This window comes from Oryctolagus cuniculus, chromosome 20, assembly GCF_964237555.1.
Source record: "Oryctolagus cuniculus chromosome 20, mOryCun1.1, whole genome shotgun sequence".
In the NCBI taxonomy this organism is placed as follows: domain Eukaryota; kingdom Metazoa; phylum Chordata; class Mammalia; order Lagomorpha; family Leporidae; genus Oryctolagus; species Oryctolagus cuniculus.
The window spans coordinates 12,952,430-12,975,437 of NC_091451.1; the positions used below are offsets into that span (position 1 = coordinate 12,952,430).

Consider the following 23,008-nt stretch of genomic DNA (forward strand, 5'->3'; position numbering starts at 1 on the left):
TTTAAATCTTTCATTAAAAAAGAAATAACCTATGAAAGTGGCATAAAAACACATTGAAGGAAAACTCTTTAATCTTTATATATGAATACTAAAATAATAGGATTTAAAAACACAAAAGTTCAGAAGATTATTTAATGAGATAATATTTATAAAGTACAAGATAGAATATCCAGTGATAGAAGAGACTCAATATTAATTTTGTCCTTTCCACATCAGGTTAACCAAAACTATCTGTGCAAAAAAACTGATTCATTAAAACAGTGCTCGAGTTTGGGGGTTTTTTAGATTTATTTGTTTGAAAGGCAGACATACAAAGGGGGAGAGAGAGAGAGAGAGAGAGAGAGAGAGTGAGTCTTCCGTCCACTGGTTCACACCCTAAATGGCCTCAACAGCCAGGGCTGGGCCAGACCAAAGCCAAGAGCCAGGAGATTCTTTTGGGTCTCCCATATGAGTGGCAGGGGTCAAGGACTGAGCCATCTTCTGCTTCTTTCCCAAGCACCATTAGCTGGGAGCTCGATCAGAAATAGAGCAGCTGGGACTCAAACTGGTGCCCTTATGGGATGCCAGCACTGCAGGTGACAGCTTAACCTTCCACGCTACAGTTCCAGCCCCTACAACAGTTTTTTACAGAAACCTTTTGAAAAAAAAATTGCTTTGTAGTTGTATAAAGAGACAATTTCATGTATCCTTTTTAAAAGGGAAACTGGTTTTGTTATTTATCAATGTGATGGTAGACATAATTAGAATATTCATGTATAGTATTATTTTTTCAGTATATTCCTGCCTAAAACCTTGCTGCTTGTAGATATCATACAGTAATTGGTTATGACCATGAAACTCATTTGATAGGCAGTGCCTTGTCCACAATGTTGGTCTGGAAGCTATGTTCAATCTCCAGAATGGCCATTACTATACTGCTTAAAGAGGGGAAAAAACATAAATTATAAGAAGTTTTATCCCTCTAAATTCTAAAACTTTTTTTCTATCAATTTTAAGATAAATAGACGGGGCTGGCACTGTGGCCTAGCAGGTAGAGCTTCCCCTTGCAGTGCCAGCATCCCATATGGGTGCCTGTTGGAGACCCAGCTGCTCCACTTCCAGTCCAGCTCTCTGCTGTGGCCTGGGAGAGCCGTAGAGGATGGCCCAGTTGCTTGGGCCCCTGCACCTGCGTGGGAGACCTGGAGGAGGCTCCTTCTGATCGGCTCAGCTCCGGCCATTGCAGTCATTTGAGGAGTGAACTGGTGGATGGAGGATACCGGATACCTCTCTTGATTTCTCTCTCTCTCTCTCTCTCTCCCTCTCTCTGCCCCTGCCTCTCTGTGGCTCTGCCTTTCAAAATAAATTTTTAAAAATATAAATAGCCAGTTGCAAATGTGATATAGTTATACCTATGTATTTTTTTCAGAAATAGAATTTTGACCTGTTATTTTAAAAAAACACTGTACTGGGAACTAAGAGACCAGGGGCTACATCTTAGCTCTGTTTGAGGTTCTTAACCTTTTCTGCCTGCATTCCTTCATTCTGTAACTCATTTCCTTCAACTGTCAAATGAAGAAAGGAATATACGTTCTTCCTACCTCACTGGATTATTACAAAGACCAGACTGGGAGATAAATAAGGAAATAATATGAAATTAATTAAATTTTTGTGTAAAAATGGAAAGCCTCAGATTTAGTGATATAAACCTAGATATATTATTCTACACACAAGTCACACATACATACATGAATAAGGTAATATTTACTTAGGAGGACAGATTTAAACAACTTCCTATTAGAAAAGCCCAAGCTTAGGAATTGTGGGGTGACAGGAAGGCCATGTTCTTGAAAGGGTGCTTTTACTGGTACTTGGGAGTTATGAATACCAAGAATCAAACCAGTTGTAACAAAACACAAAGCCATCGTGTAGTCTAAGAGATCAGAAAAATATCCCACTTTTATTTGATTCAAATTTTAGAGTTCCAATACTAGATTCTTGTTCCTTGCTGTAGGTCCATACTGATGTTTGTTCTTGGCTCTGTTCCATCTCACAGCTGCTGATGGCCCAGGAGACCGTTTCATCATTGGGGAATCCCAAGCTGGTGAACAGGTGAGATTCACAGGCTTGAAAAACACTAAAGATTTCTTTTTCCTGGACTCTGGTCATCTAATTCTAAACTTCTCCTATCAGTGTAGTAGAAATCTTATAGAAGGATTAGTCAAAAGTTATCAAAGAAATGAAAGAATGGTTCCCATGAGGACCAAAAGAATCATTTCTTCAAGAATCCACAACTATTAAAATATGGTATAAAGTTGTTGGTATAGCTCAAAGATATGCCCTACAAGCACTTCCCAGCTCTGTGTTTGGGTGATTCTCTCTTCCCATAAAAAGTAAATGGAGGCCGGCGCCGTGGCTCACTAGGCTAATCCTCTGCCTTGCGGCGCTGGCACACCGGGTTCTAGTCCCGGTCGGGGTGCTGGATTCTGTCCCGGTTGCCCCTCTTCCAGGCCAGCTCTCTGCTGTGGCCCGGGAGTGCAGTGGAGGATCGCCCAAGTGCCCACCCAAGTGGGCTCCTGCACCCACATGGGAGACCAGGATAAGCACCTGGCTCCTGCACCCACATGGGAGACCAGGATAAGCACCTGGCTCCTGCCTTCGGATCAGCGCCAGCCGCAGTGGCCATTGGGGGTGAACCAACAGTAAAGGAAGACCTTTTTCACTGTCTCTCTCTCTCACTGTCCACTCTGCCTGTCAAAAAAAAAAAAAAAAAAAAAGAAAAAGTAAATGGATAAACATAATAAAATAAAAGCTGATGTTCTGATAGAACTACATGGATCTCCTCAATGCTTGGATGCTGAAACGAAGGAGCTAGTATTACCACAAGTGGCACCATCCTTCTAGCTATTTCCTTAATCCCTTTCTATGTCAGTGCACATACAAGTATATGATACGTGAAGGAAGAAAAGTTTGAGACATATCTTTTGCCAAGACTACCATCTTTTTGAAAAAAAGAATTTGTTTGTTTTTTGCCACTTTTATGTTTAGATAGTGTTTTTGAGTGCTTGGTAGCAGCAGTTGGGTATCCCACTTCAGGAAGAGGAAACTAAGCCTGGCACTGCAGTGATAAGATCCCTGTTCGTGCTCCACACAGGCTGGCTCTAGTCTCCAGGACCTTTTTCCTTTTTCCTGACAAAAAGAAGAACTAGGCTTCATTCTTTTTTATGAATGACTCACCTCATAATTAATTCAACTTCTTGATCCCCATTTCCATAAGACACAGGCAACTAAAGCATCTGTTTTTGTGACAAAGTCATTTTATAACAAAGTCACAAAATAATAACTGTTCAAGGAGTACTTGTCCGATCTTCTATGAGTCTATCTAGCATTTCTTACCTATACCTACTGTATATGCCAGCTGCTAGATTCTGGAGATATAGATTGAATTAAGGCATAGTTATGCTCTTACATAGTTTACATCAAATGGAAAAATATCTAAGTATAATATATTAGATTTTATGCTAATGGTATCAGTCAAAAGAGAGAAGTTAGGCATTTCAGCATGGTGAAGTTAGGGAAATGACATTGTAGCTGGACCTAAGAGTGTTTTGCAAAAGCACAAATGAGAAATGGACATTCTAGACAGAAAGAACATTGTGAGACCCAGAGATGTTTTTAAAAATTACTTGGAATACTTAGAGAACTACAAATAGTTTGTGGCAGCCACAGCGTGGTATATGTAGGGATAAAGAACAGATTGTTGAGGATCTTATGGACCTCTAAAATCTTACTTAAGAGCACTAACTGTATTAGCTACAAGCACACAAAGAAATGTAAAGTTAAACTGGAAGTTGCTAACTTCTTATAAATCCTTAGAAAAGTTCAATAGTGAAAAGATCAAAATGAGGTTGGCGCCATGGCTCACTAGGCTAATCCTCCGCCTTGCGGCGCCGGCACACCGGGTTCTAGTCCCGGTCAGGGCACCGGATTCTGTCCCGGTTGCGCCTCTTCCAGGCCAGCTCTCTGCTGTGGCCAGGGAGTGCAGTGGAGGATGGCCCAGGTGCTTGGGCCCTGCACCCCATGGGAGACCAGGAGAAGTACCTGGCTCCTGCCTTCGGATCAGCGCGGTGTGCTGGCCGCAGTGCGCCGGCTGCGGCGGCCATTGGAGGGTGAACCAACGGCAAAAGGAAGACCTTTCTCTCTGTCTCTCTCTCTCTCACTGTCCACTCTGCCTGTCAAAAATAAAATAAAATAAATCAAAATGATACAAGGTTTTTTTCCCTTCACACAATCTGTAATGGCCTTTATCTGTGTCTTATGTGTCACATATACTTTATAGCACTTTCAGAATCCTGCAAGAGCCAAACTGCCACTTTCTGAAAGAACACACATTCAAGCATTGGGTACCCATGGAGGAAGTGATTTACTATGTGGTTTCTTGGAATACTAAAATACTTGACATTAAATGTTACTGATAAGCACAGGACATTCTGAGTCAATGTTAGGTAATTAATTATTAAGTGATATCATTGGAAGAACTCAAAACTAACTCAATACTTCCATTAAGGAAAACTTAAAATTGGAACTTTTTTTACTCTATATTTAGCATATAGCATATGTCGGTAAACATTAAAAGGAGAGAATAACTACTAATCTTAACAGTCTAAGGGAAGTACCTCACAAATTGCTACGATATACTGTTTCACTTGATTCAGATCAGTCGCAGTTTATATGTGTACTTTACATAGATATATAAATGTTTCTATATTGGTAAGAATCCTTCACCTACTGTTTAGAATTGCTGATCTTTGGGAAGAGCCATGTTATTTTTAATACCCACACAGATAACACATTTTAAAATGGTCTAAACAAAAAGCAAAACAAAACAAAACAAGAATCCAACTGCAATAAAACTTGAAGTAAATTTACAGAATACCAAGATATATTGAACCTGTGTAAATTAATACAGGATTCTAGGGTAACACAGTTCAGTTTAAGAAGGAGTGCTCCAGGGGCCAGGGTTGTGATGCAGTGGGTTAGGCTGTCACTTGTAACACCAGCATCTCATATTGGAGTGTGAATTCAAGTCTCAAATTCTCAACTTTGGATTCAGCTCCCTGCTAATGCATCTGGGAAGGCAGCAGAAGCTGCCCATATGCTTGGACCCCTGTCACCCACATAGAAGACCCAGATGGGGTTCCTGGTTCCTGGCCCACACCCATACATTATGGCCATTTAGGAAGTGAAGCAGAGGATGGAAGATTCATATTCATACACTCTCTCTCTTTCTCTCTCTCTCTCATTTTCTTTCTCTTTTTTCTTCCTATCTCCATCTCCCTTTGTCACTCTACCTCTCAAATAAATAAAATAAATCTTAAAAAGAAGAGGAAGAAGCAACTGCCTTGAAATTCACTTTGGGATTAACTTTCCACTTTAGTCAAAAGGCATTTTCACCAAAAGAAGAGTCTCTTTAGACTTACATTAAATGCTGCTGTTCAGTATGCTCAAAGGCTAGTTTTGACATTAGTACATCTATAAAAACACATATATTGGGGCCAACACTGTAGCATATCTGGTAAAGCTGCCACCTGAGGCTCCAGCATCCCATCCCATATAGGTGCCATTTGGAGTCCTGGCTGCTCCACTTCCAATCCAATTTAAATATACACACACACACACACATACACACAACTCTGCCTTTCAAATAAATAAATCTTTTTTTAAAAAAACATAAAACTTTAAATGTTTTTCATTAAAAATCACTGTAGTACAAAATGATCATGTTGAGTGGATTAAGAGATGGCCCACATTATAAGTACTATCAGAGATTGAAAATTATATATATTTTTTAAACTTAAGGTGAACCAGTTTCAGGTAATTCATATGTGCAGATTTAGGAACATAGTGATACATTCCACTGTACCCTCCTTCTGGCCCATGCGCCCACCCTTCCTCCTCCTTCCTCTTATTGCCTCTCTTAATTTTTACAATGGTCTACTTTCAGTTTACTTTATACTCATAAGATAAACAGTTCAACAAATAGTAAGACGAAAAAAACCACCATTCCTCAAAAGTCAAGACAAGGGCTATAAACAATCATTGAATCTCAAAATGTGAATTTCACTTCTGTACATTACATTTTAGGTACTCTATTAGTTACTACAGATCAAGGAAAATATGTATTTGTCTTTCGGAGACTGGCTTATTTCAGTAAGTATAATGGTTTCCAGTTGCATCCATTTTGTTGCCAACAACAGGGTTTCATTTTTTTTTTTACCACTGTGTATTCCATAGTGTATATAGACCATAATTTCTTCATCCAGTCCTCAGTTGATGGACATCTGGGTTGATTCCATATCTTAGCTATTGTGAATTGAGCTATAGTAAACACGGGGGTACAGATCACCCTTTCATATGCTGATTTCATTTCAGTTGGGTAAATTCCCAGCACCAGGATGGCTGGGTCGTATGGTAGGTCTATATTCAGATTCCTGAGGTAGCTCCAAACTGCCTTCCACAGTGGCTGTGGCAGTTTACATTCCCACCAAGAGTGGATTAGGGTACTTTTTCCCCACATCCTTGTCAGCATTTACTCTGTCTTCATTTCTGTATGAGAGCTATTCTAACAAGAGAGGTGAAACCTCATTGTGGTTTGATTTGCATTTCCCTGATGGCTAGTGATCCTGAGCAATTTTTCATATGTCCATTGGCCATTTGTATTTCCTCTCTTGAAAAATGCTTGATCAAATCTTTTGCCCATTTCGTAACTGGATTGTTTGGTTTTTTGTTGAATTTCTTGAGCTCTTTATAGATTTAGATATTAATCCTTTATCAGGTGCATAGTTCACAAGTATTTTCTCCCACTCTGTCAGTTGCCTCTTCACTTTGTTGAGCATTTCTTTGCAATGCAGAAGCTTCTCAGCTTGATGTCATCCTGTTTGTCAATTTTGATGTTTATTGACTGTGCCTCTGGAGTCTTTTCCAGAAGTCTTTGCCTATGCCAATGTCTTGCAGAATTTCCCTAATGTTCTCTATTAATTCGATGACATCAGTTCATAGATTTAGTTTCTTGATCCATTCTGAGCAGATTTTTGTGTAAGGTGTAAGGTAGGGGTGTTGTTTCATACTTCTGCATGTGTCGATCCAGTTTTCCCAGCACCATTTGTTGAAGAGACTCTTCTTACACCAGGGATTGATTTTAGCTCCTTTGTCAAAGATAAGTTAGTTGTAGGTGCATAGATAGATTTCTGGAGTTTCTATTCTGTTCCACTGGTGTACACATTTTTTTTTTTTGCTTGTACCAGGCCATTTGGATTATAACTGCCCCATAGTATGTCTTGAAAAACAGGTATTGTGACGCCTCCAGCTTTGTTTATGTTGTTTCAGATTGTTTTAGCTATTCAGGATCTCTTCTGAATGTTAGTATCGTTTTTTCTAGATCTGAGAAGAATATCATTGGTATTTTGATTGGGATTACATTGAATCTGTAAATTGCTTTTTGTAGTGTGAATATTTTTTTTTTTTTGGACAGGCAGAGTGGACAGTGAGAGAGAGAGACAGAGAGAAAGGTCTTCCTTTGCCGCTGGTTCACCCCCGATGGCCGCCGTGGCCGGCGCACCGCGCCAATCCAATGGCAGGAGCCAGGTACTTATCCAGGTCTCCCATGGGGTGCAGGGCCCAAGGACTTGGGCCATCCTCCACTGCACTCCCTGGCCACAGCAGAGAGCTGGCCTGGAAGAGGGGCAACTGGGACAGAATCCGGCACCCCGGCCGGAACCAGAACTCGGTGTGCCGGCGCCGCAAGGCAGGGGATTAGCCTAGTGAGCCGCGGCACCGGCCAGTGTGAACATTTTGATTATATTAATTCTTCCAATCCTTGAACATGGAAGGTATTTCCATTTTTTTAATGTGGCTTCTTCTATTTTTTCTTTAGTGTTTTGTAATTTTCTTCATAGAGATCTTTGATATGCTTGGTTAAATTTATCTCAAGGTATTTAAATTTTTGTACCTATTGTGAATGGGATTGATTTTAGAAGTTCTTTCTTAGCCATGCATTGTCTGTGTATACCAAGGCTATTGATCTTTGTGTGTTGATTTTATATCCTCCCACTTCTGATAGTCTCTTAGTGGAGTATTTTGTTTACCCTATATGTAAAATCATGTCATCTGCAAATAGAGATAGTTTAACTTCCTCCTTTCCAATTTGTGTCACTGTGATTTATTTTTCTTGCCTAATGTTATGGCTAAAACTGCCAGGACTATATTTAATAGCAGTGGTGAGAGTCGGCATCCCTGTCTGGTTACGGATCTTACTTGGAATGTTTCCAGCTTTTCACCATTCAATGAGATGCTATGGGTTTGTTGCCTTGATTATGTAAAGGAATGTTCCTTCTATATCAAATTTGCTTAAGGTTTTCATCATGAAAGGATGCTGTATTTTATTAAATATTTTCTTTGCATCTATTGAAATAACCATGTGGTTTTTATTATTCAGCTTGTTAATGTGATGTATCACGTTGCTTGATTTGCAAATGTTGAACCCTCCCTACCTACCAGGGATAAATCCCACTTGGTCTGGGTGATTGGTTTCTGATATGTTATTGGATTTGATTAGCTAGTATTTTGTTGAGGACTTTTACATCTATGTTCATCAGGGATATTGGTCTATAGTTCTCTTTCTCTGTTGTATCTTTTTCTAGCTTAGGAACTAAGGTGATGCTGGCTACATAGAATGCATTTGGGAGGATTCACTCCCATTCAATTGTTTTGAATAGCCTCCGGTAAATGCAGCTGGGAGGCAGCATATGATGGCCTAAGTATTTGGGTTCCTTTCACCTACCTGAGATACCCAAATGGAGTTCTTGTCTCCTGACTTAATTTTGGCTCAGCTCTGGCTGTTGCAGGCATTTGAGGAATGAACCAGCAGATGGAAGATATTACTCTCTTTCTCTTTCCTTCCCCCTCCTCCTCCCTCATACCCCCCCCTCCATCTGCCTCCCTGTCATGATCACTTTGTCTTCTAAATAAATGAATTTTTTTAAAAAGAGGTAAGATTAATATAGAGAACTTTTCCAAGATATGGACAAAGGTAAAGGAAACTAACAAATGACTGTGAAGTACCCAGCTGCCAACAGTGAGGTTCCATTACCACCTTTCAGTCTGGAAAAAGCAGAGAGAAAATAATACTTGAAACTTACGAGATTCATAGCAAGGGGAGAGGTGAGCCAACAGGAGCTGTGAAGATGCCCTAGTCATCACCAAGGCACAGCTAAGCAGGAAAATAGCATGGGAAATGAAAACCCCTGTTTTCTCTCCCTGTCCCCTTCCACCAACATACAGTACCTGCTTTAAGGTCCTGGTTTCTGGCCGTGGCACCCAGCCCAGCCTCAACCATTGCAGGGATTTAGGGAGTGAACCAGCAGATGGAAACTGTCTCTCTCTTTCTGCCTCTCAAATATTTGAAAAAAGGAACGAAACAAAACAGCCACAGAGGTCAGCCTTCTGAACCACAGTGCTAGTTAGAAAATGATGAGGTGATCTGGAAAGGCAAACAGCAAACACAACACATCTCTGCTTTTTTTCACAATATATAATGTCCTTCACACTGTACCTGGTATCAGAGGTAGATTCAATAGTAGTTACTGTTTTTGTTTGTGGGAACAATAATTATGGAGAAAAATTTTAAGGCTTTTCTAGTAAACAAATTTCCAGTTTTACCTGGATTATACTTCCAATGGTGGAATATTTTTCCTTTGCCATTCCCTAAAGGAAATGTATGTGTGTGTGCATGTGTGTGTGTGTGTTTGTCTGTTTTACTTATTTATTTTAGGTGGTAAAAAATAAGATTAAATATACTGTTGTAAACTTTTTTATTATTTATTTATTTGAAAGTTAGAGTTACACAGAGAGAGAGAGACAGAGACAGAGACAGAGACAGAGACAGGTCTTCCTTCCTCTGGTTCACTCCCCAATTGGCCACAATGGCACAGCTGCGCCTATCTGAAGCCAGGAGCCAGGAGCTTCCTCTGGTCTCCCATGCAGGTGCAGGGGCCCAAGGATGTAGGCCATCTTCTTCTACTGCTTTCCCAGGCCATAGCAGAGAGCTGGATTGGAAGTGGAGCAGCCAAGTCTTGAACCATATGGGATGCAGGTGCTTCAGGCCAGGGCGTTAAACCACTGCACCACAGCACCAGCCCCTACTATAAACATTTTTAAGCATAAAGCTCAGTAAAGGTAAGAATATACACATTGTAGTAACCTAATATGTTAAATATTTATGAGGCAGACATCTTTGGAAAATATCTTTTACACTAGGGAATTAATAGTGCCTCAGGATTTTCTTTTGGGGGACGTCGAAGCTTCCTTTTTCTAATTCTAACCTAATTCCCCTAACAAATAACTCTCCTGAGGTTAGATCAAACCTATTAGATGACAGATGATTCTTACAGAAACATGCTTTTCCCCGTGCTGGGAGAGGTTAGCAGGGTAGGACTTGTATCATTTATCATCCATATATGAGTTCAGACAATAAAATTCTTGTTCTTCATTTTCAAAAATAATAACCCAAATCAGTAGAAACATTAAAATCATTTTTAAGTTCTTAATTATATTTGTTAGATTTTTTTATTAATTGATAAATGAATTAATGTTTTAGAAAGATTTTCAAAGATTTTTCTGGCTTGCCTTTATTCAAACAAAAAGTTTAGTTTATATATAGTACATTTCTGATATCCCAGAACTTCAGTAAATTACCAAGGTATAGACTTTCCATAAGTTTCAGTCATAATATCATATGGCCTAGTTTTTTTAATTAACTCACGTTCTATATATTAAGACACTTCACATTATTAGAGTAATTGTGGCAAATGTCAGGGGCATTTCTTCAAAAAGGGTAACAGCACACCAGGAAAACACATCTAATAGTCATTATCTTCAAGTACATGTAAAGCCAGCTTCACTCAAGTTAAAGTCTCTTTGGTATGAGTGCATGTGTTTGTCAGTAGCTTTTATTACATTGACCCAAAATGAGTAACTCTTAAAGACTTTTATGGTTGTTTCTAAAGATGTTCTGTCCCCTGCAGACTTTTCCTTTGCAACAGCCAAGTAAATCAACTGTTTCTTTCATGTTTGCTTTTCCAGCCAACTCAAACGGTAATGCCAGGGCAAGTCATGCGAGTTACAACAGGTGCTCCAATCCCCTGCGGTGCTGATGCAGTAGTACAAGTGGAAGATACGGAACTTATCAGGGAATCAGATGATGTACGTCATTACCAGGTCTAATGGTGCCATTGTTCCTGTGGCAGTATTATAACTCATTCCCATTCTGTGTAATGTTAATGAAATTAATCCATTGTTTTTGATTATGTTGAGATCTTTCAGTGCAAGGCAATAAATAAAAATTTGCCTTAGGCTTGAAAATGTTTTGTTATAGGTGGAGTTTTTATGATCATTGCTGTCATGATTGCAGAATTTGAGCCATGTTTGACCCAAGAAGTTTTACATGCAAACAAGGAAGAAAAGTCCTGTAAAACAGAAGACAGATATTAATTGTTGATATAACTAGTAGCTAAGAAATTTGTCACTAAGAAGAACTTCTAATAATGTAAAGGAATTTATGATATCAGAATTTAATAGAGAATAATTTAACAGAGAACACAGGATAGTTCTTGAATATTAGACTAAACCAAACATGTGAATCAAATGACCCTTTCACTTCTGTGTTGCTGCGATTCAGGGAAAACCTGTGCTACCAAATGACAGCCTGGAAATATTACACATGTGGCTTTTGACTTCCATTCCCTCAAATAAAGAACTCTAGGATCTAAGGTTCTAAGTAGTTTTTATCTCACTGAAACTAGTGACAATCATTGAAACCCAAGTATCAGCCACTAATAAAAGTTATAGGTTCAACTGAGGTTTTAATGGATGGCTGTCTTGTTTTGTGAAGAACTTTAAAAATGTTTATTTTAAAAGTTGAGGTTAAAAGTAAATATATTAACCTGGATGTAGATAACGCAAATCTGCCAGGCTGAGAAACAGCTGCATTTTTTGATCTGGAGGTTTTCTTTTTAATCACCTTCCCACATGTAGAGCTTATAAAATTTAATGCATGGCATACAGATCATGTTGCCTGCTATTAAAACTGTCCAAGCAGATTTACTGGCATCAGGAAAGCCAGAAATACAGAACACATGGATCCACAAACTCTGCCAGATGACAAGACACAGTTCCAGTGTCATAATATTATTCACAGCCCATAAATACAAAACTGATGATCACCATTAATTTACAGAAGTATACTACCAGGCAAACTATAAGTTGTTCATAAAAATTTTTCAGGAATTTGGGGACTGTGCCATGGTATTGAACCCATGATTCATGAGGACAGAAGAGAAGAGATTACCACCATACATATTCATTTGGTTTGAATGGATGAATGGATAGATAGATTCCTTGAGAATGCTACCAATAAAATAAATCAATATTTGAATGGGTCCATTTTTAAGAAGAATAAAAATTAGAGAAAATATTTATTTATGTATTCATTGTCATCAAATATTTTTTAGGATCCTATGTTAGAAATTCATAGTATTTCCAAAAGGTTTAGCAAATGGTTTTTTGTTTCTCTACATTTTTATATGTTCTGGGCCTTTCTGATTAGATAAATTCTACTAATCAGAAATCCTGTAAGGTTGTTATGTTTGAAATTACATGACTTGCTATTATTATAGGGCACTGAGGAACTTGAAGTACGAATTCTGGTGCAAGCTCGGCCAGGCCAAGATATCAGGTGAGTTCATAACATATATAATGTACAGCCAACTTTTGTTTCTACATAGTCATGAACTAAGGAGACATTAGCTATTATAAATCTATAGCTATCAGTCAACCCTTAGCTTATAGGGATTTGACAAGAAAGAAAATGAATTTTCTAAATTCTGAATCCCAGTTCTGCCCTGCCTACTTTTTAATGACAATCATAAAGACAAGTGAAATAGTTTAAAATATCATAGAAGGAGGAAAAATGATAAGCCTATGTAATCTATGGTTAATTGTAACCTTGGATAATCCAGAATTATACAACTCCACCCCTAGGTTAACTAGAATTTGGTATTAACACAAATAATCTCAAAATTGGGTAGGTATGTAATTAGCTGATAGCACATTCTTTGCTGACTACCAACAATAATGGAATAATCTGTTTTTCCTTATACACAAAAATGAGGCTACTGTCCTACCATAAACAGTGTGTATATTTTGTTTTTCTTATGATAGACTATTACATCCCCTCATAATTAAGCTACACTTCTCCCACCCTATAGCAGCAGGCCAAGGTGAGTATACATCTGTGGCCATAGAGCAACACCAACTTAAGTAATCCAAACTGAAATTACTTCTATGACTATAACCTAATTAGTACTGTTCCTCTTGCCAGAAAGCTAACCAGTTAAAGACTTCATTTAGTGCTACTAAATATTTTTATACAAACTCTGGCCTCATATCAAAGTTTGCAGTTGGGGTATATGGATGTATGTGTGTGTGCGTGTGTTTGGGAGACAGACAGACAGAGATACAGAGCTCCCAACCACAGGTCTACTACCCCAAATGCCCACAACAACCCCCAAGTAGGGCTGAAGTGAGAGTTGGGAAACTCAATCCAGGTCCCCTACATGAGTGGTAGGAACCTAATTACTTAAGATATAACTTCTGCCTCCCAGGGTCTGCATTAGCAGAAAGCTAGTGCCAGATAATGAACTCAGGTAATCCAACATGTGATGCAGGTGTGTTAACCAACATCTTAACCACTGGGCTAAATACCTACCTCACAGTTCACTGTAATATAATAAAAGCTATTTGTAAAATAGTTTTCAAATATGAAGTAACATATTCCTGTTTAGCAATAATATACACAAATTCTGCTTCTGTCTTCTCTTGTGTGATTTTGCTTTTAAATTAAAAAATCCATAGAGTTGGGGCAGGCATTTTGACCTAGCAGGTTAAGCCAGTGTTTGGGATGCCCACATCCTATTTCAGGATGTCATTTGAGTCCTGGCTACTCCATTTCCAATTCAGCTTCCTATTAACACATCCTGGGGACAGCAGATAATGGACCGAATGCATGGGCCCCTGACACAGCATGGGAGATCCAGATGGAGTCTCAAGCTCCTGGCATTCACCTGGCCCAGCTCTGGCTGTTGTGGGCCTTTGGGGAGTGAACCAACAGATGACAGGTTTCTCTCTCTCTCCTCTCTCTCCTATTCTCATTCCCTCTCCCTTTCCCTCTCTCTTTCTCTCACTCTCACTCTTGCTCTCTCTGTTGTCCTGCCTTTCAAGTAGAAATAAACATTTTTTAAATGCATAGTTTTTACATTCCCTTCATTTTATTATTTTGTTCTTGCTTCATCTTTTGACTTTTTTCTCCCCTTGAGTGTCTTCCTTCTCTGACACTAAAGTTTCCGTCTGAGTTGAGAAAATATTATTCTTAGTCATACTGCTAATGGTTCTGCTTTGACTTTCAGACCCATCGGCCATGACATTAAAAGAGGGGAATGCGTTTTGGCCAAAGGAACCCACATGGGCCCCTCAGAGATTGGTCTTCTGGCAACTGTAGGTGTCACAGAGGTTGAAGTTAATAAGTTTCCAGTGGTTGCAGTCATGTCTACAGGGAATGAGGTAAAACAAACAAACAAACAAAATGTGGGAGGGAAGGGCTTTCAGAAAAAGGTATTTCTGGCATCTGTTCTGTGTTGAAAATAGAACATGTAGATTATAGATTTTATCAGTTTGTCCACATTGCTGTGACAGAGATATTTCCAATAAGTTGGCCTCAGGATAGTTCAAGTACAGAAGATGAAAAGAACCAGAAATTATATATTAAGAAATGTTCATTTCATTGATTAGAATGAAGTGTTACAACCTTTCTACACACTCAATATGCATAAAACAAAGAATATTAGCTGACAGCTATAGCTATTAAACTGTGTGTATTAGCTTTTCATTACAAGGATACCTGGTGAAGGCTATTTTATTTAAAAAGTGCAGAGTAGCTGCTGGACTTCTTTCTTCTGTTCCTCCTGTCCATTTTGTAAGACTTAGGTGTTCTCTCCTCAAAGAGCCTGCATTTTCTGCACTCCTGTCCCCTTGAACTAGGAGTAGGCCTGTATTCATTCTCTATGGCAGCTGTAACAGGTTACCACAAATTTAGTGCCTTAGAACACAAATTTATTCACTGATATTTCTGGAGGTCAGAGGTCTGAAATGAGTCTGATGGGACTACAATCAAGGTTTTATCTGGGCTAGTTTCTTTTAGAAACCAGGTACAAGATCTAGGGTCCTCAATGATGATGACTTTCCTGATGGTAGAGTCCTGAGGTGGCAGAAAGATGGCACACTGCCAGAGACAGAAACTGCATATATCTGTCTGTATCTGTGGTCTCTGTCCCTCTCCTTATAAAGCAGGGGTGGGGAACCTTTTTTCTGACAAGTATCATTGAAATATTTATAACATCATTCCGTGCCATACAAAATTATCAGCTTAAAAATTAGCCTGCTATGGATTTATTGACTTTCAGGTCCTGCCTGCAGGGCCAAACCAAATGATTTCAAGGGCTTTCTAAGGCCCAAGGGTGGGACATTCCCCACCCTTGTTATAAAGTCACCACAGTTTGGCCGGTGCCACGGCTCAATAGGCTAATCCTCCGCCTGCGGCGCCAGCACACCGGGTTCTAGTCCTGTTGGGGCACCGGATTCTGTCCCGGTTGCCCCTCTTCCAGGCCAGCTCTCTGCTGTGGCCCGGGAGTGCAGTGGAGGATGGCCCAGGTGCTTGGGCCCTGCACCCGCATGGGAGACCAGGAGAAGCACCTGGCTCCTGCCTTCGGATCAGCATGCTGCGCCTTTCTCTCTGTCTCTCTTTCTCACTATCCACTCTGCCTGTCAAAAAATAAAAAATAAAAAAATAAAGTCATCACAGTTCAATCATGGAACTCTGACCCTAATTACCTTATCTAATCCAATCAATTTCCAGATACCCTATCTCTGAACACCATAGACTGAATAAGTTTCCCTATCCTCTTAATCCAATTAACATAAAATCTGGGAGATTGAATTTCTGCATCAATAGGGTTGGGGTGACATCATATTCAAATCATAGCACTATGCAAACTCTGTATTTAGTTTATTAGGACAATGAATTATGCCCTTTGTTCTGCTGAAATGTTGGGCAACCTCTGGGAAATAAATCAATGAATCAAGATACTGTGGCTAGCCCTTCTTGTTAAAAGTCCCATATGATCTTTAATCACCACGAGGGGTTTGACAATCAAGGTTTTGTCCTCTAAAGTTAAAAACCTTTGTAGTAGTATCCTATTCAAAATAGGTCACAATTTCATTGCAGGCATGTTTTTAAAAAGGGAATTTGGTCAGTCCTTGAGAATTGTTAAAAAATCTTGTTTCCTGTTATACTTACGTTATACAAAATTTTTTCTAGATGTTAAAATGCCAAACTGGGAATACAGAAAAATTAATCAGCTGTAAATTTAGAGCCATATAAGCAGAATCAGAAACTATTGAAATTTTTAAGAATAATTCCTTTAGACCTTCCTATTAAAGAAAAGATCACAGAACTTTATTGTTTTCTTCAATCTCTAACTTTCTTTTGAAAAGAAGTCCTTTGTTACCATTATTTTTAATTTATTGAAGTCTTTGACATAGAAAATTTCAAGGGTCTGTCTATGACACTTGGTTTTTTGGGTTTTTTTGTTTTTTTGTTTTTTTTTTTGACTAGGGTAAAAGAGTAGCATATTTTGTTTTGTTCATGAACAGCTAAATTAGCATTCCAGATTTGCTTACTTCTCAGTATAAGTGCATTAGTCATCCCCAAAAACTACTGATTGGCCCAAAACAACATTTCCAACTTGATCTATACATTGATGATTGCAATATCCTTATGATCAACTGATATTCTCCTTAACATCAGAAAGAAAAATCTATTAAACTGATTCCATGAACCATCCTTACTTGTGATTTTACTTATATGCTTTGTGTATCTGATTGAGCTTATGGGTAAGCCAAATAAAATTAGCACATTCATAAATAGCCATTTAATAGGGAACTTTGTGTAAGCCATATTGCTTATATTCTCTCTAATGTTTTTATAGGGTTTGATATTCTGTTATTCCCTAAAGTATATTCATAGTATTTTTAAGCTACCTTTTACACTATTGAAACCATTCACTGGCAATAGGGAAAGGTGATGGGGTAAGAGTAGAGATGGTACTTATATCATGGCATCTAAGAAAGAATTTGGAGTCTTAGTTCCCTGCCAGGCAGTATATTTGAAATTAATGGTAAAAGAATTAAACAAAACATAGTATCTTCCCTGAAGGCTTGAGATCCTCAGATACCTAGAAACCAATAGGAATTTTGAGAATGGGCCAAAAGACCTGTTATCTATTAATGTGGCAAAGGTATAATTAAGCCATTCACAGTTCAAACTCCCCTTAAGTGTTAGTTTTTATGTATCTTGATATGTTTCACATATATCTACTTTGTAAAAATTTTGTATATACTGTTTGAGAAAGAGAGAAGCAGGGAGACTGGGAGGAAGAGGGGTGGGGGAGAGAGAGAGAGAGAGAGAGAGAGAGAGAGAGAGAGAGAGAGAGAAAAGACTCCTACTCTGGTTCATTCTCCTAATGTCCACAACAGCCAGGGCTGGGACAGACCCACACCAGGAGCCAAGAAGAGACTATATCTCCACATATATCTGCCTCTTTTTCCTAGCCTTTCTATTTCCCAGTTTGATTTTCTACTTTTAAATGGTATCATCTCTATTTCATATGAAAACTGTTCATCCTCCTGAAACTTTAAATAGTGACCTCCATGACTTAGACTGGACATCAGTCAACCAACTGCCATTATCTTCAGAAGTCTGCCTTGTATGTTTATTATCTAGTTACTCAAACTACTAGCTATAATTATTTCTTCTCTAGGTGCTGGAATCTCTGCTAGTCTTGAAGATATTGTTTCAGGCACCTTTAGCCATGTTCTGTCACTCATATACACCCATTCATATATCCTGTATCTTCTATATCTTTGTTTTCTCTCTAATGGTTTCTCCTTGTACATCCAAATTTACAAAAATTACCAGTAGAATAAGAAAAGCTATACCTAAACACCCTGTTATCTCCTTGAGTTGCTACATTATTCCCCTCTTAGTCACTATTAAATTTGTTGAAAGAGAGATCTGTACCTGTTGCCTTTCCTTGCTCACTATCCACTTTCCCTTAAAACTCCCCACTCTAATTAGTGCTTCATTACTACACAAACTGCTTTCTGACATTTATTAATAACCTTCCAATCTCCACATCCCCCTTTGACGTTCATCCTCCTTAACCTGTACCAGTCAACAGCAATGACATGCCTCACCTACAACCTTAAAACAGTCTCTCCTTGTCTTCTGTGACTATTCTATTACTTCTTTTCCCTTCTTTTGTTCCTTACCTTTCTCTTTCTCCTGTAGCCTATGTGGAATATCCCTCAAGATTTTGCCCTCTGCTCTGTCTTCAACACTTTCTAATCTCTCCCTTAGAGTTTTCTTCTCATGTCAAATATATAAAGTTGGTTTCTATATCTGTAGCCCTGACCTTGACCTGTTTTGTAAGATCAAACCTTCATTTGCATCTTTTTTGCAGGCTTCCACATAATATTCCACTACCTAATCTCCTTCACCATCTTTCCCTTACTGCCACCCAAACTATACCTTTTTCCTGACTTGCGTCTTTTTATAATGGCATTAGTATTCTCTGAAACTATTTTTACCAAGATCATCAATGACTTTTTTTGTTAAATTTTTATAATTGTGGTAAAATACATATGACATAAAATTTATCATCTTAACTATTTTAAATTTATTTTTATTTATTTCCACTTTATTTGAAAGGCAGATACAGACAAATAGAGATACATACATGGAAAGATCTTCCATCTTCTGTTTCACTCCCCAAATGCCTGCAACAACCAGGCCTGGCCCAACCCAAAACCAGGAACGTGATACTCAGTCCAGGTTTCTGATAAGAATGGCAGGGACCCAAGTTACTCCAATGGTGTGTATTAGCAGGAAACTGGATTGGAAGTACAGAAGCCAGGATTCAAACCAGGCACTCCTGTACAGAATGTGGGCATCTCAAGTGGCAGTTTAACTGCTGCACCAAATGCTTGCATGGATTTTAACTGTTTCTGAATTGACATTCAGTTAAGTTAAGTTCAGTGGTGTTGAATATACATTGTGCAGTTAATCTTCAGAACTCTTAACCTTGCAAAACTGAAACTCTGTATTTGTTAAACAACTCTTCCATTCTCCCTTCCCACCACCTTCTGGAAACCACATTCTATTTTCTGTCACTATGAATTTGACTACTCCAGGTACCTCATATAATATAACCATAAAGTATTTATATTTTTGTAATTGGTTTATTTCACTTAACAAAATATCCTCAAGGTTGATCTGTGTTGCAGGTTGTTTCAGAATTTTCTCTTTCTAAGGCTGAATAATATTCCATTGTATGTATGTATGTGTGGAAATTACATATTGGAGATCACACTTTGTGTATCCATTCACCTATTGAGGGATATTTGAGTTGCTTCTGCCTTTTGGCTATTGTGAGTAGTAATGCTATGAACATGGATGTTGAAAATATCTCTTCAAGACCAAATTTCTGCTTTCTTATGTATATTTAGCCTATTTTTATGTAAAGAAATTAGATTGCAGCAACAGGTTAGTGTGCAGGAAAACTAGAAAAATGTAAGCAAGCATGCATTCACATTGTTAGTTAAGTTCCAAGTACTATTTTAGTTGCTGGGGATACAATACTGAAAAAATACAACTATCTTTATCCTCATGAAACATGTTCTAGTGGAATGCAAAAAGAAAAAGAAACCACTGCTAACATACAGTGGTTATAGCATATAGTTATTTATATAACATATAGTTATTTATATGCCATTTAAATATCTATTTATTTGTAAATCTCAGACAGTACTGTTTTATGATCTGTGTTTTTTTACATAAGTAGCATATGACAAATATCTTTTTCAATAATCCATCTTACAGGTTTCTCACAATTAATTTAGTCAATTCGCTTCTGTTAAGTATTTGTTGACCATTTTTGACACTGATAGATGTTGTCATCATGAACCTATTTATTTGCATATTTTTATTAAATTCAAAGAATTGCTAGGTCAAAGGGTATTCCTTGTTTATCTTAAGATTTTGGATTATATGTTGCCTAATTGCCTCCAGAAATATTAGTGATTAGCCCTCCATTGCTTTAATACTGTAAAGTACCCGTTTTTCCATATTCTCACCAAAACTGTGTGAGTCACCTTTTCATCACATAATGAAATGCCTGAGGGAGGCTACTCTGTAAGGAAAAGAAGCTTGTTTGGGCTCGCAGTTCTGGAGGTTAACAGTCCAGGATCAAGCAGGCTTCACTGGTGCATCCTCTGGTGACGGTGTTCCCGATGGCAGTCCTGAGGCAGTGCAGAGTGTCGTGTGGCAAGAGAGAGCACACTTGTCTGTGTCTGTGTCTATCTTTTCTGATTGCTTTCCTTCTTCTGCTACAGCTACCACCTTAGTGACCTTATCTAATCACTCTCCAAAGATTCCCACCCTCTTAATACCTTATAATGAGGATTAAATGTCAACCCAAGAAGTCTTGGGATATACTCAAACCATGGCAAACACTGCACACTGTAACTGTTTTTTTTTAATCTCTGTGCCAGTAGACTCAGAGTGTTGGCCTACTTTTATTCTCATTCATTAATTCAGCCTTTCAGTGAATTTTTTAACATTTTCCAAATTTCGGGCCATTTTCATCATATGCCATCTAGCTAGACTCCATGTCTGTTCTCATCTCTTCTCATTGAAATTCAGTCACTTTCAAATCTTCGAATTCAGTTCGGATGTTTCTTCCTCACATGAGGCTTTCCATTGATACATTCACCACATTTATTCTCTCTATGTTCTGGATACCTATAGTAAGCTTCGTTTGGATCAGTCACATTGCATATATCATATACTGCTTTGGACTGTCACCACACATACATTTTTTAAACACCTTTTGTTATCATCATATATTCTGAAGCTAGAATAAAGGCAAAAAAAACAACTCATCATGCTTTAACTCAAACATGTTAACCCTTGATTTCTTTTGATGGTTATAGATTTATATTGGTTTGTTATTATGTAGCTGTCATACTGTAAATACCATTTTATGTCATCTGAAAATTTAACAGATATTAAAGCTGTCTTATCTCCTTAAATGTTTTATTAGCTGCCTAATCTATTGTACTTGTGGGCATCCTCATATCCACTTAAGAGTACACTGTAGTTTTAAAAAAAATACTGCCATAAGAGTCTTGTTGCCCAGTTGCTGTGTTTGAAAGGAGAATTAGGAGGAGTCAGGGTGGGGGAGTCTCTTAAGACAGGCTTCTTATGTCTTTTATCACCCACTCCTCATCCGTACCATCTTTTTTGAATTCAATAAGTTCTATTTTGTTCATTCCTATTGACCCTCCATCTTGCATCCCTTATCTCAGCTCTCCACTTTTTTTTCCCCAGTGCTCAAGGAATTGACAGTAAATTAACTAGAATGTGCTCTCATTAATAGTGAGAGATTAATCTTTGCTTAGATATCTTATTTTATTATAAGAATACTTGAAAATGATCTTTAAAAATATTTTCACCCTTATACTAAAAATAGCAGCATGTACTCATGTAGTACTTCCCTTCTAGGGATTTAACAGGGCCTAATATTATATCACTAGTCTTACTATACCCCCAAGGTCTGTAGGTGTCAAGTGATATTCATTTTTATATCATAGTGATAAATATTCTATCTGTACTGCCTAGGAGGAAATAGATTAACTGCCTGGGGGCTTTCAGACTAAGGAATTAAGGTGTAGTAGGTATCAAAATGCTAACAATAAGCAATAAGCCAGTGGTAGGAAGAGCCTCAAAGTCTGCCTTTTAAAACTCCTTGTCTGTCCCTCAACATTTTCCCTTAAAGGCAATTGAGAAGAGATTCCCCTGCTTTATTCTTAAATCTAAGAACTCGATCTTGGACTTAATATTCTATAGATATTTATAGATTATCTGTCATCAGCAAAGCACAGGTAATTTAAGAATTATTAAAAGGATGGAAAATGTTAATATGGAAAAAGCTTATAATCTATCTCTTATAATGTAATATCTGTAGCTACCACTAAAAAGTTATGAAATACACTCACAAACACTAGAATAAAAGTTGAATAAAAGTTGAATTCTTTTAAAAGTTCAGTAGTCCACAGGAAGGCAACAAAAACAGATGCAAAAAAAGAGGGAATATTATCAAATGAAAGACATAAACCCTAACACATCAATAATTACATTAAATATAAATGGTCTACTTTATTTGTAATAGCCAAAAACAGGAAATAGCAATAAAAAAGCACAATTGCTTCTACTACATGCAGCAACCTGGATGGAAGTCAAGGGCATTGTGCTAAAAATCTGTTAAAGGATTACTATACAGGATATATAAGGATCTCAGAAAACTCAACAACAGCAAAACAAACAATCCAGTTAAATAATGGGCTAAGGATATGAACAGGCATTTTTCAAAGGATCAAATTCAGATGGCCAATACACATGAAAAGATGTTCAGGATCTCTAGCCATCAGGGACATGCAAATCAAAACCACAATGAGGAATGACTGTCATCCAAAAATCAAAAGAGAACAAATGCTGGTGAGGATGTGGACAAAAGGCATCCTAAAACACTGTCGGTGGGAATGTGAACTAGTACATTCCCACAGACTGGAGATTCCTCAGGAATCTGAAAATAGATCTACCACATTACCCAGCCATTCCACTTCTGGGAATTTACCCAAATGAAATGAAATCAGCATATGAAAGAATTATCTATACCCCATATTTATAGCAGCTCAGTTCACAATAGCTAAAGTTTGGAACTAACCCAGATGTCCATTAGCTGGT

General features: G+C 38.1%; 1 protein-coding gene across 21 annotated transcripts in view; it reads left to right on the forward strand.

Annotated features, from left to right (window-relative positions):
• The window catches only part of GPHN (gephyrin), a 566,685-nt gene that overhangs the window by 473,484 nt on the left and 70,193 nt on the right, over positions 1–23,008 (forward strand). For all 21 annotated transcript variants that reach the window (XM_070065103.1, XM_070065105.1, XM_070065109.1 and 18 more), the window contains 4 exons: positions 2,033–2,088; positions 11,116–11,235; positions 12,708–12,766; positions 14,496–14,649. In XM_070065103.1, the coding sequence (XP_069921204.1) occupies positions 2,033–2,088; positions 11,116–11,235; positions 12,708–12,766; positions 14,496–14,649 (389 nt within the window). The remainder of the gene's footprint in view (positions 1–2,032; positions 2,089–11,115; positions 11,236–12,707; positions 12,767–14,495; positions 14,650–23,008) is intronic.